The 14963-nt window shown below is 36.1% G+C and overlaps 1 protein-coding gene across 1 annotated transcript; it reads right to left on the bottom strand.

Moving 5' to 3' along the window:
• Nucleotides 1–9345: 9345 nt before the first annotated feature.
• Nucleotides 9346–10854, bottom strand: LOC148851683 (transmembrane protein, putative (DUF506)). The gene is made up of 3 exons (XM_088943059.1): nt 10484–10854; nt 10190–10376; nt 9346–10031 (listed from the first exon to the last, which is right to left on the bottom strand). The coding sequence occupies exons 1-3, from the start codon at nt 10616–10618 to the stop codon at nt 9550–9552; spliced, it is 804 nt and encodes a 267-aa protein (XP_088799185.1). The 5' UTR covers nt 10619–10854; the 3' UTR covers nt 9346–9549.
• Between the last annotated feature and the right edge of the window lie 4109 nt (nt 10855–14963).

Raw genomic sequence — 14963 nt, 5'->3', positions numbered from 1 at the left:
AGGAACCTCTCGGATACCTCAGCGGGCAACCTCATCCTGATAACCCCATAGACCTAATCCGACTACAACACAGATGCTTATCTATATAAACGCATCCCCACCTCAAAGTAAAGGACTTTGGACTCTCAACTCACCTCAACACCGATTGCATTCACCTCAATCTGGACTAGCCTGCTCTCCTAACTTGTCTTGACTGATCTTCCATCTTTTACTGACTTGAGCATTAAAGTGCCTACCTAGTGATTAACTCATTGGGCCTCTAACTCTTCTTGTGCTTGCAAATCACCTCAGCACACATCTTCATCCTTCCACCTTGGCCTCATCTAGTTGGTAGGATTATCTGACTGTATCATCGGTTTAGTCTACATTAGATCGGACAGCATCACCCACTACTAATAGGACCAAAATACAAAGTAGTAATTTTTCTACCCTTAATCCCTGAATACTCCTCCTATACATGAAGGGCCTAGGTTTCCTTCACTACTACCCAAGGTTCAAAGTATTGATGTGTATCGGCCCATATCGGCCAAAACATATCGTATCTAGAGCTTCCCGATATGCCCCTACAAAGGGTGTATCGGGGTTTTGACCAGTTTAGGGGTGGATGGACCTTAAACCGGCCCCTTTGAATAGGATTTGAAAAAAACTGAAAAAAAAAGTTGATACTACCCGATACGCCTCTACTGGCATATAGAGGGGGCCAAACTTTAATAGGAGTTGAGAATGCCTCTTCTTTACAATCCTTAATAATATCTCTTGCTTAAAATCCCTCAAAGAGATCCATAGTCTTGATCCAATGAACCACCCTAATAGTTATTGTTTCAATGATGACATCTTTTTTTTCAAAGAAGATTCTTTGATTTCTTTCCTCCCAAATTGTCCAACAAATAGCCACTCTTATATGTCTCCACAAAATTTTATCTCTCCTCTGATCCTCTAATACATTTGGTGGTGAGGTTCATCTATAGCCAAATAGAGAGAGAAACCAACTCCAAATCTCAAAAACAAAAAGATAGGAAATTAACAAGTAATAACAACTCTCACCATTATCCTTGTATAGGATACACACCAATTAGGTCTTTTTCCCTTGAAGTAAATTACAAGTGTTACACTTTCCTAGGAAAGCTTCCCAACAAAAGGCACCTGTTATGGGAGGAATTAGTTTACCTCAAGCTTCCTAAATTGGGAAAGGTTGCCTAATAACGGGAGAAAGTTGAACCGACTATCTGAAGAAGGAAGAACAAGACACTAGAGGCAGAAGGGGTCCAAATCCTTCTTTCCCTCCTAGAGGGATAAAGTACCACCACATCCAAGATTTTAAGTAAATAAGAAATATTGTTCAATTCAAAATCTCTAAGTGCCCTTCTAAAACCAAGTTCCAATCCACCCAAACATGCACCCAAAATTTCATAAGATTTTTGGAACAAAGATTATATATTATGAAATGAATGACAGAAGAATGACATGAATAGGTTTTCATAATGTAAGATCTTTGTTCCAAAGGAAGGACAAAAGAATGGCATAAATAGATTTTCAAGGAGAAGCTCTTGTAACCCTAGTTAATACTTCCCCATTCCATCTATGGATGCTTAAAATTACTTTAGGCTACAATTTATACCTTTCCACTCTCAGTCCCCATAACCGTTTCCCCAACAAAGCCTCATTCTTCTTTTGTAAGTTATCTAATCCTAATCCACCATCAATTTTGGTTTTAGTCACTACCTCCCACCTAACTCTCTAATCATTTTTCCTCTCCCGTGGTTCCCATAGAAAATCTTTTATTAATTTCTCCAAATCCCTATACACTCTTTTAGGAATTTAAGGATAAATAAGAACTAAACAGACAAATTAGCTAACGTCAATTTGCCCCTGCCTTATTTGCATTTTTTGAGACATTTTAGTCGTGAATCTTCTAAGGCTATGTTTGGTTTAAAGGAAAAGGTAGGGAAAGAAAGGGAAAAACAGAGAAACCTATATAAGATTTGTAAAGGTTTCCTTACCTTTCCCTACCTTTTCCTTCAAACCAAATCCAGCCTAAAGGATCATCATGTCATAGTACCTTGTTTGCTCCGACCTGTTATTCATGACTACTGATTAATAAGTTCCTCTATCAGGTCTCATCGACTTGCAAAATTTTGGGTTTTCCTTTTTGATATGACTATGGGTGTATAGAAGGATCACCCTCCTGATTGTAATTAGACCTGTTCATGGGCTGGGCTCAGGCTTGGCTTTTGTCAAAATTCTAATGGGCCTGGCCTGAAACCGGGCCCAAGACAGTAAAAAATTAGGACTGAAGCCTGGCCCGTGAACAAGTCTAATTGTAATTAAGTCTTAGGATCTGATTAGTGGAGTCAGCTGTTGTGTTTAAATTTATGTAAGTGAAGGGGAAAACAATGAAAAAATGGTATATCTCTTCCACCATTGACCCATTTTCTGTCAGTGTAATCTCTGGTTTCGTTTTGATCCGCATTCAGTACGGAACTAAGTTGGTAAACACTATTTTGGCCCGACCAGTTCATATTTGAACCCAACCGGTTCTTCAGTCCATGCCGCTTAATAACATGTAAGTTGTAAGGTTCGGGTTTGATCCAGTTAAAACACAAACAAAATTTTAAGATTTTAAACTTTATTATTAAATATAAATTTAATTTGTATTATAATTGATGAAGCGTATTTAAAAAAATATTAATAAACTAATAAAATCAGTTGGTAAAAAAAAATACAAAATAGCTTTATTAGTAGTAAATTTAAAAGTTACAAGAATTAATAAAAATCCATTGAACGATAACTAGTAAAAACAAAACCATTAATAACAATTAAAACTAATAAAAAGTAATAAACATTATTAAGTAAAGGTTAAAGAGAACAGTTAATTTTATTCTTCAATTATATTTAATAATATACTAACAAATAAAATTAGTAATTGAAAAACCAACTTCACCCATTGAAAAGGTCACAGGACTCCTTATGCTTAAGTTTGCATAATAAAGCACATACATTGCACAAGTCCCGACCAGTACTTTTTTATAAAAAATACTTGTTTTAGAAAATATAATAAAATACATAACAATCAATATAGTGTGTAGTTATTATATGTTTATTTCAACAGTAAACCTATGAATTACTAAAAATTAAAAAAACAATCAACCATAACCCAAAAGTTGTATTGGATATAGGGAATGATAAATGTAAGTTCATATATAGGATACATGGGATTGATTTACCTTTTTTTTATGTGTTTTTTAACATAAAATAATAGATAGTATATCTATAACTGCCCAAGCCTTTAATGGAGTGATATCACTCACTAAAAAAGTGCATATTAGTTTGTTCCACTATGATATGGAAAAAATATGATATCCAAAAAACAATAGACCAATAAATTGGAATCATAAGCATAGTAGCGAATCGTGTTATTTATCAAAATTCACGGATGAGTTTTGATTGATCAAAACTCTTTCTATATCATATCTTTTTCATATCATAGATTTTCCCTAATTTGATACATATTGATAAAAGAATCCCTTTAAGCTATGTTTGGTTTGAAGGAAAAGGTAAGAAAAGAAAGGTAAAAACAAGTAAACCATAAAGATTTTCCTACCTTTCTTTTCCTCTCCCTACATTTTCCTTCAAACCAAACATAGACTAAAGAAATTGAGATTCTAACTTTGTGTTATGCCGCCCAGCCTAAACCTCAACTATTAAGATAGCAAAAAAAATAAAAAAGGATTTAAGTTCCTTTTATTTATTTATTTATTTTGTGGACTTAGAAATTCCTAGGGAAATAGTCATTTTGAGTTCCAGGGAATTTAGCTGGGATTGAATCAAATTCCATTTCGACCCGGAATTCAAAGTTCAAACACAACATTGGAATGGAAGAATTGTGTCAGTTACCAATTCCATACGGACAACCACAAAACAAAACCAGAAACAGATAATAGCATTGGATTTCCAACATTATAATCCGAAGCACAACAACACACAATAGCCATTACAATGGCAATTTTTGGTTCGAGCACAATTAAACGACAGAACAATAAAAGTTTCAGTCGTTGTCTAGATGGAATATTTGCATATACAATGTGACACTCCAAGTCCATGGTCATGTTCTGTCACAGACTCACAATGGCTATCTCTGTCCTTTTGCAGTTAATGCCAATTTTGATCACTAGGGGTGAGTGAGCTAGGACAAGCCATGAGGCTTTCTTATGTGATGGCTATTGTCTTGTTGTGTTCTTTTCTCCATCATCAGGCCGGTGCCCCAACATCTCTCTATTTTCACTTTACACAGAATATGAAAAAGTTGAGGCATCTTACCATCAATGCTACCAATTTCATGTGCCAAAGGATTTTAGGGTGCTTTTCAGGGTCCCTAATTGTCTGCTTTGATGTACCAAAGGGTCATGCCAAAAGGCTAGATGCTTGGGTTTCTTTTAAATGCATAGTGAAAATTGTGGGAAGCTAACAAAACCCTTGATGGGTTTATATCAAAACATAGATTCCTAATTAATTCGTGGGACAAGTTGGAGTTATGTTATTCTTCTTTTTCACTTATATTAGTAAATTAGTAATATGGGAAGTATGTAATGTTGTAAAGGGAGGCTGCACTTGGGGTAGTAGAATCCTCAAAACTCCCCATTTGTTGTATATGTTCAGCAGAGCAGGACATAGCATTGGATCAGTCCTACCTATGAACTACGAGAATTGAGAAGGCTTACACCCAATAGAGGCTCTCTCTCTCTCTCTCTCTCTCTCTCTCTCTCTCTCTCATCCATCTAATGGAAGAGTACTGTGAGACCATGTAGATCGTTCATGTAACTTTTTTATATAAACATTAAAAATTTAAAATGTGGCTCTCTCCATTCCACACATTATAAAGCTACAGGTCTAAAAACTGGCATGCATAGTCCGGATCTGTTGTGAACAAATGCTGCAACCCAATGCTATGTTGCCCATCAGCTTTAGACAACTCTTTGGGCTCGTCAGAATTAAAGGCCACATATTCAAGTTCATGGGACAACCGCCCAATGCTGATAGCCCACACAGCATTAGCTATTTAGCTTACAGCAGTCGTTAACAGCAGATTCCAAGGCTCTGGCTTGTATCACTGTAACCATCAACACCAACATGACTGTCCTCAAATTGGCAGTGTGGGTGTATTCGGCCCTACAAGGAAAAACAACAACAGCAACCACTGGAAGAAAAAGGGCAAAAGTGAGGAGGGTTTTGATTAGCTCCGGAATTCAAGGGTGTTTTCATAACCAGAAAGCAGAAAACATGGTTTTTGGAGGTCTGGCCTTTGGGAGGTCAGGTGCACTTTATCAAACTCGTGGGTTCACCTTGTGAACCTAAATAAATGTAGATGGGCCTGGCTCTGGCTCGATGCAGATGACTCTCCTTCATGTGTCGGCCAAGGTTGGTGGCCATGGTTTCAGATCTAGGCATTATTGGAAGCCTTCAACCGGCAGACCGGCAGTGGCATCACAGAGGACCTACTTTTTAACAGTTGTACTTAAGCTAGCTTGAATTCAATGCTTTAGCCTTTTAGCCGATGCCCTAAGCATAGAAACAAGAGTCGTGAGAGTAATTTTGACACACCCTAACTTTGATAAAAGGGGCACTGTCTCAATGTCTCGTATTGATTCTTGTCTTTTCACTAAGGATGCGCCGATCGTGCCCAAATCAGTCCTTTTCTTTTTAGTGTCTCGAGGGGGTTCCTCTTATTATGGTGCTATCTGCTATGGTAAATAGGTTAAAAGTAGAGTTAGGCGCTCTGGACCCATTCTCTAAATTAGTAATATGGGTCCCCACAACTTGTCATTTTCTCCCCTCTATTAAATGGGCTACATAATGGAGGTGCGCCAAGAGACACTTGATACATAAACAGATATGTAATTCTATCTAGGGATAAGTAGTTACTACTTACTAGCATTTATTTTGACAGGTGGAAAGGATCTACAACAATCCCTAAAAAATTGGCAGAGATCAGATGGTTACAGTCATTTAATTATAAATGGAGCATTTGACATCAAGGAATGATATGAATTAGTGGGGTACAAGTATAACTGATTGTTTGGAAGTGTAATTTCATCTGCTGCATCCTGTTGACTTTGTAAAGAAAAACAGTTTTTAATCGGAAGTAGAAAACTGAGAACCATTGCTGATTAGTGATTGCTGTCCTGTTCTGGTTTGTAATGGGAAGAGGAAGACAGTGGTAGCTCATCAAAGGCCTTTTACACACAAGTACTTTGTCAAGTAAATTCAGCCGCGATTCTATTTCCTTTCAAATGATGGCCGCCCATCTAATCAGTCTCCTCCATCTGGGGAAGTACACGATGGCTGCCCACTGCTATTTTGCATGATATTAATGCAAAACTCAAGATTTTTTCTCGGTGGGCCTTCCACTCTCACACATCCCATCAAACATCAAGCCTAATATATTGTGAAAAAAGTAAAAGCTTATCCTTTTTACATTCTTGCTTTTGTTTTTCACAAAACTTCACTGCTGTCACTTTTCTCTTCTCTTCGATTTACTGATTAATACTCCTTGTCAAATCAGATACCCCTTTTCCCACTATCATTTACTTGATCATATATCTTCATTTATAGTCTTTTAGTTAGCCACTTAGCCTAGACCAAACCCTTCAATCCGATGAACCCATTGCAAGGGTCAATAGATAAGATGTGAGATTGAAATAATTGATTTTTTTATAGGTAAGATATTGAAATAAATAAATAATTGATTGAGCCTCACTGTCCCACTAGCTTCTTTCTTGTTATTATCCTTTGGTACCATTGTTGTTTATATAATTATATCTGAAACGTTTTAGATTGCATAAGTTGAATAGGTATTACATTAAAAATGCGTGCATTTGTGAAATTACAATTAATGTGACTTTCATTGTTTTAGGGGTAATTAAATTTTATCATTCTAATTAAAGTGACTTTCATATGTGACTACCGATTTATATAAATCAATTGAAAACATTTAACATGGAAATTACAATAATACCAAATACAACGTTCAAAATATCGATTCATTCGATACGTCGAATCAATTTTTTTTACTTTTTTTTCTTTTTTTAATCTAATTAAAGATGGGCTGATTTAAGGTCCATCCACCTTTGAATTGGTCAAAACCCTAATACATTCTATGTAAGGGCATATCAAGAAGCTCTCCATATGATATATATCAGTCGATACATGTCAATTTTTTGAGCCTTGATCTTAATGAGTTTTGATCCAAAAGGTTGTCTCATATTCCAAGCATCAAACTGCATTGGACAATCTTCAACCATTTATTGGTACATGCATCTGTTAAAAAGGATGCTTTGATAGTAACATGAACCAAACGGTTGTTAAAACAATCTCTAGCGAAGTTTTAGTCTAACCTTGTAAAGATGCATGAACAAATTATCAATGTTTTAAGTCTAAGACCAGACAACCATTCTGGCAATTAGGTCACAGTTGTAACATTTTGACCATTAAGCTAAGCTTACTAACACGAAAATTACAAAAATTGAAAATTATTCTAGATCCATTTTTTAAAATAACTTTACATAAAAAACTTAAGATAATCTGTAAATGGGATAAATTTGATGTAATCAACATTTTCAAGAACCGTAAAATGATTTAATTATTTTTCAAAATCTTCAAATAGTTATTGCATATTTAATCAAGATTTCAATTTACAAGGTATACTGTCTATCTTTTTACTAAAATAGAAACCCTTTTTGGCTACTTATTAGGGATTGGGGCGGTCTGACCAACTCAGTTCGAATCCGATAACATTGCTAATTGCAAATTATTCTGTAGGGTGTTATAGCTGAATCTATTTGTCCACACAAGTTACCCTCTTTTGCTTCTTTACCCGCTTAGAATATTATGGGTTTTTTTTTTATTTTAAGAATAAAAAATACAAAACATGGCCTATTCAACCGATTCAACTTTTCTTTTTATTAAAAAATCTTTAATCTCTCTCATGTAAAACATGGTCATCTTTCTAACACCAGACACGGGGCTGCTCTTCTAGTAGAAACTAATTAGAAAACCTTATAGCAACTAGGACAGAAAAGGCCAGAATCCAAATTCACAGATTGTAGTTTGATGGGTACACGGAAACCAAATTGATGTCTTCTTTAGACTATTTCGCGAGGAATGGCGAGGTGAAATGGAACTTTGACACCACCATTAAAAAATTTCGACACTCTCCCCTTGTTTTGTTGGTGCCACTAGTTTTGAGACCACCGGATTTGCTTTCTTTCTTTTGTTCATACCTTCAGATTTACACTTACTTTGCTTTCCTATCCAGTATACGATTTATCCAAGTATTAATTAAAATAGTCTGAATGATATTCTGGTCTTTGACACATAAAGGGATGGCATAGCAAATTTGAACCATCCATTTGATAAGGGATCTTCCCTACCAACCATTCTATAATTGTTTTGTCCATGTCAGCCCTAGTCTCAGTCATACTTTTTTTCTCTCTGTGGCAATAGTTTGGGGAAAGAGGCCGGAGGCCCACAAAAGGGCCCTATCTTGCCATGTGTTTCATAGTCAATTGGATTAGGACCCATCAATCAATTTCTAAGACCATGAAAATTTGTCCTAGGCCAAATCAGAAGTCAGCTTAAATCATAATTTAATTGGTTTTTCTGTTTTAGATCGAGTGAAAATGCACAAGTAAGGTCCAGAAAATGTGTAAATCCAATGGTTAGAAATCATGATTGACAATGTTTGTTGAGATCATCCATTCAATCATGGGCCTTGTAAATGTTCTAATAGGGGGGTCAGAAACATATTTTCGCAATTCAACTAGGGACCTACCAGATGAAGTGAGATTAAGGGCCGATTGATAGATCCTAATTTGACGGAATCAAAGAGTTTAATCATGTGAGGCCCCATTAGATCAAATGGGCTGGACTTTGATCCCATTTTAGGCTGCCGTTGAGGGCCTGTTCGTTTAATTATGTGAATCGGGTAACAAATTTCTAGTGACCAAACATCAAAACCACCTGTTTAATCTCCCAACCCATTTCTCCTCCTGGTTTTTATCGTTTTCCCTTGGATCTGACAATGAATCAACCTAGGACTGCTCGGCAACAATTGTACAATAAATTATTTTTATTTTTTAATACAAAGATACCTTCAATAATAGATAGATAATTCAGAAGTTGGAATATTAAAATCAACTAAGATAAAGTAAAAAATTAAAGAACATAAAATAGTGATAGTTTAAGGAATAAAATAGACATGAAAAAACAAAACCCCGTTAAGGTGTACAGAACAAGACATTTCTTATGAAATCAACAGATTTCATTTGGGTGGCCTCAACCTTTTGGTGCTTTCTTTTCATAGCAAATTGCAGCAAAGCTTTTGATTAGAGAAGGATCAAACTTACAGAAGCAAAAGCAAAATGTTCATAGCTGTAAACAAAAAAGTGTTACAAGTCATTATAACAAAAAGATCCTTCAAAGGGTTAAAAACTGAGAAAAAAAAAACACTTTACACTTCATATCCTCCAACTAAACTCAGATCCAGAGCTGAAATTAGCAGCAGTCTATACTCATTTTGGAAAGTTGGCTAGACAAGCCAGACCCACTACCCAAATCTTTGCTCTTAGGCTTCACAATTGGAGGTGCCCATTTGCTAGAATTGGAGGAATGGCCACCGTTATTCCCCTCCTTGTTAGTCCTGTCAAAATCTCTACTGAAAGTCATGAAGGGTGTGATTGGAACTTTCTGACACTCTGAGAGCCACTTGGACTGCATGTAGCTGGTTGTTCTCCATGGAGGAATATGGAGACCACTCTCTTTTAGCGACTGTTTGGCAGCTGTGCAGAGTAGAGAGATTATCTCGTTAAGTTTGTCTTCACTTCCAACAAAGATGGAAGGAAGAATGTCCGAGAGTTGTGCATAAGTTGGAGTAGGCCTCGCCAGTTCAAACTGAGATTTGAAATCTATGTCTATTATCGATCTTAATGGACCGCCATTCTCATCCTCCATCACAATATCAATGTATTCATAATCACCTGTAATACCCAGAAAAAAGATGAAGGAAACAATACTAATTCTTCAAATAAATGAATCCCCAAATCCATGCAAAGGGGAGAAAAAGAAGAGGAGAAATTTAAACATGGGCAATGAGAATGAGAGAGAGACAGAGACAGAGAGAGAGAGAGAGAGAGACCTCCAGGACAGTTGCAGGTGGTAGCCCAGGAAGTTTTACATAGAGAAGCATCATATCCATCCATTCTCAACCTCATTACTATCCATTTGTTCAGATTAGCGACCTTCCCAGCAGTTATATTTCTCAGGTACTTCAGGACCTTTTCAAGTATATGAATCTCAGAATCTTTAACAGTCCCTAGAAGTTCCTAGAACCCATAAAAAAGATTGGAACAAACCGAAGCATCAGAAAAAAGTTACAGCTTGTAAAGATCGAAATCAAAACACACCTGAAGAATTTCAAGCTCCAGCATACCTGTAAAGTGAGGTATGCAGATTGATGATGAAGAGGTTGGTTTTCTGAAGAGGAAGAAGAGGTGGAAGAAGGTGATTCTGATTCAATGAAATCGTAGACCATCTGAACGAGTTGTTCCTCTTCCAAGCTACCCATCTTTTCTTCTTCGTCTGTTTTCCTCTCCTCTTCTTTCTCCAAACCAAATTGAATTCTCTGCAATGGAGCTACGAAGATTTTAGTCTGGGTCTCTGGAGTAATGGGTCCTTTATATTTTTGGTGGTTGTGGTGGTGAAATTACAGTTTCATGATGACGGATGAGGTCATGATAGGAGCACTCTAGGAGGGAGCAGATAGAGAGGATTTGCATGGTACAGCGGTAAATGAGGATTTATGGATTTGTGCAGGGTGAGAATATATTTTATTGGGATATCCTGATTTGTGTTAATGGTGAAAATGACACTAAGTTAATAATCGCACTTTTAGAAACTCCTTTCAAAATTTTATTTTTCCTTCTGGGTCTTGAGACGAGGCAATTTCTGCTTCATCTCATGATCATGACCTTCTGTTCAGGATCTACTCTCAGGATTTATATAAAATGGAAGAGATGGGTTTCACTGTAAAGTTTCCTTAATCTTATCAAGCATCTTCAACAAAAATTCAGATTCCAATTTCATGGATTTTTGCACAGCGTCTACAACTTTGAGCATGGGTTCCAGCTCTATCCTACTACTATCCTGATCACATCAAGCATTTCTGTTAATTTAGGCTGGGTTTAAATGGCAGCCCAGTGAATAATGAAACATTGAAACTAAGTAAATGATAGCCGTGTGCATGTGGCCCACAAGAGATTGAGATGGCAATGGAGCAAAGGGTTGTTCTTAGCAAGTGCTTGGCTGTAAGGAGAAGTGAATGATTTTTATTTAACTCCAAGAGCCTTCTTGAAATGTGGGCCAGAAAAATACACAAGAGATTAGCCGCTCTTTGGATAAAATTGCAATACTGGTCCATACTTGGTCCTTTATATTTCCATGTAAGTGACAACATGAATGATCTGTTCTTTGGGTGTGAAAGAGTGGCGCTGGCAACCAAATGCCCATCGTATAAACTCCTTTGTTTGGATTAATAGGGTGAATGGAATTTGGAGAAGCTAGTGGAGTCAGGAGTGGGTGGTGGTAATTTGAATTGCAATAAATTGTGCAACAGTCAGGGGTGTAAATGGATCGAATCATGATTCTGAAAATTGATTGAATTGGGCTATATTTGTATTGGATGTTTGGAAAATCGGATCAAATCTGAATTAGTCTCTTATTCGATCCAATCTGGTGTATATATATATAGAATTTTTAGAATTTTTATATTATTTATTTATTTATAAAAACACATATATACATGTGATGAAAATAGTTGAAGAAAATATTTATATTTTTTAATTTTTTCTTCATATAAACTGTTATATATATATATATAATTTTTATTAACTTAAATCAGATTGGATCATATTCGAATATTCGATATTATTAATGGATTTAAATTCAAATATATGTTTGTATGATCCAATTGAAATTTTGGATTGGATTTGAATATACCCTGATTTGAATTCCATCGGATCCTTTTTACATCCCTAACAAGAGTGAAACAACATCCTTTCCAACCCCACAATCCAAACACAACTTAAAGCTCGATACAGCATGGAAGCATATGGTGGTCGCTAGAGTGGAGCACTGGAGCCCGTCCATTTGTTTATATGAATTGTATCAATCCAAATTATTGTACCCAAGTCAATAATTTGCCTCAATAAATACTCCCATGGAAGAAGGAGTCAATAATGCAAGGATTCAATTCTTAACAAACTGATCGGGATTTACTTGGCACCCATGCAGCCGTGCCCGATCTTGGGTAAAATTGTGTTTCCTTGGACACCAATCTAATGGTTAAAGGAATGCCACGTAGGCATCAGGCCGTAGGGTTTAATTACCAAAATCAATGACCCAGGTTTTTCCAAGGATGAAATAAATGGCTCTTTTCTTTTCATGAAATCATTGACGACACTAACTGCCTTACTTGCCCTACTTGCCCTCACCTGCCCCACAACAAAAGCACACACACAATCATGTTTGGGGTTGGTAAAAATAAACATGGATAATTACATTGCATCCCACCGCAGAATTTTAAAATTATATCTCGCATCGTCTATTAATATTCCTCTTATGAATGGCATATGTAAATTTGACAATGGTCAAAATTTATTCCACATGTATAATGAAATTAAAATTATAAGATGGTCATTCTCCTAAAATAAATCCCCAGAGTCTGATGATTCTAATCAATTCAGATATTGAACTTGTCTTCGTGGCAGGTAACTACTCTACAAACCCACTAGGAGTCTACAACCATGTTGGATAATGGATACCTAGTAATGGGCCAGCCCTTCAATGGGCACTAGGCTTTGTAATATTGCAACCAAAGTTGTTAGGGCAAAGGTAGGTTCGACGTTCGAATTCGATGATGTGAGGAGGAGAATTAACTATGAGAATAAAGTCGCCGTATCGATGAGCTTAGGAATGTTGACTGAGTAATTATGTAATGGATTTAACATTTTTATGTCTACCACTTGATCAATAAACAAATTTTACATGAGCATGACGACGACGACGAAGAAACCCACTAGACCAAAAGATACTGACTAGTATGATAGAGACAGGGCACACAAGAGGACCTTTGATCCCACAGAATTACAAAAAAAAACGTTATCCCAGGGATCATAGAAAGTTTCCATTTAGGGTTCAGAGAGAGAGATGACCATCTTTGATCTGTTGACTTAGGACTGGTAGTTGTGACCTGCGGTGCTGATGACTTGGCAAATGTATGGTCAGATGTGTGAACATCTCATTGGATGATTGCCAACTAGGACGAATTCAATTTAGCTTCATTGCTTGTACGAGTGTTTTCTCATGGACGGTGATGAGATAGGCGATCCCACATCAAAGGGTGGTCCACTCTAACTTTGACAGAGAATGCTAAGCTTCAATCTGACATGGACCACTCACCCTTTTGATGCTGGATCATTCTATTGGTCCCTATGAGAATACTCGCAGAGACGATTGAACCAAAGTGAACTCATCTGGGACAGGACTTACACCAAAAATCAGCATCACCACACGAATTCCAACCATTTGATTCATGCATTATTCTTTAAAATTTCCAAGAATCTTAATAGATTTTCATTCACCATCCAGCATCGACAAATGGACACCTTTAGGCTAAGTTTCGGATTGCTTATTTTAACTAATTATTTAAATAAACACTTATTTTGAATGAAAACCATATTAATAAGTACTTATTTACATTTGAAAAATAAGCTCAATTAAATCTTTTTATTTGGGGATAGTTAATTACTAGCCACAAGACTACAAAACCTTGCAGATAGGGGTCTGCAAAGGGCAACAATTGCAAACATTAGGATATTTTATAAAAACTCTCTCAATCCCAAACCGAAAACCCAGGATTTGTTTTTGTCATTCTTTGCTTGGCAGGCCTGCAATGGAGGGGGCTCTTACGTCCAACCCAACATCCTTTGTTTGTTTAAAAAATTATTGAAACAACCACGCAACATGGATATAGTTGCGTTATTTTATTATTTTAAAAAATTATTAAATGTTGGATATCTAGTTGCATTATTTTATTTTATTATTATTATTATTTTTTTTTTTTTTGGGGGGGGGTCCTATCTCTGGTATATAATTTTAATAATGGATATAGCATTATGATACCTATGGCATTGCCTGGCCGTATATCACCAATTAAGAATATAATAATAAAAAAAATAAAGAATTAAGGATAAGTCTCATTCACGCAGGATAATATGCCTGTGACTCCTTCAAATCTTTAAAATTCAAAGTCATAATAATTATAACTCCAAAAAAAAACCAAAAACCTGTTTGATTTCATGCTGAGATACCCATATGGATTCTTTAGTGATAAACAAAATACGGAATATTCTTGAATATCCTTCTTTTCTTTTTATATTTGACTTATGGAATGTCATGATATGGGATGGGAAAAAGTGGAATTATATCTTAATTTTTGGGATGTTGAATTTTACCATTTTGGTAGGAAACAAGTACAAAATGAGAGGGAAATGGGTGGGTTTTACTTAGAACCAAATGAAATCGATTTTGAACCGGCCTTGAACCAGCTATATCAAAATTGTTATAGGGTAAGATCTGGTTCCAAATTCTTGGAAACAATCTCCATCCAAGCCAGTTTTAGGGTCTAGGGGTTTACCCTACCTAAATTGACCTATTAATGAACTAGCCTTGGTTGGCTTTGGTGGAATTAGCCTTGGAACCGAACTTATGTTGAAATAAACCACAAGATACTTTTAAGGATGTGAAGATTTGAACCCAAAGGTCTCATGGTTATAAACGCCATGGTCTCACTTGACCATTGAGTTACTTAAGTGGTTTGATCATTTGTTCATATTTTAATATTTAAATGTGTA

This window comes from Nelumbo lutea, chromosome 5 (assembly GCF_056320005.1).
Source record: "Nelumbo lutea isolate HS-2025 chromosome 5, American lotus-T2T, whole genome shotgun sequence".
NCBI lineage: Eukaryota > Viridiplantae > Streptophyta > Magnoliopsida > Proteales > Nelumbonaceae > Nelumbo > Nelumbo lutea.
This window is presented reverse-complemented; position numbering and strand designations above follow the sequence as displayed.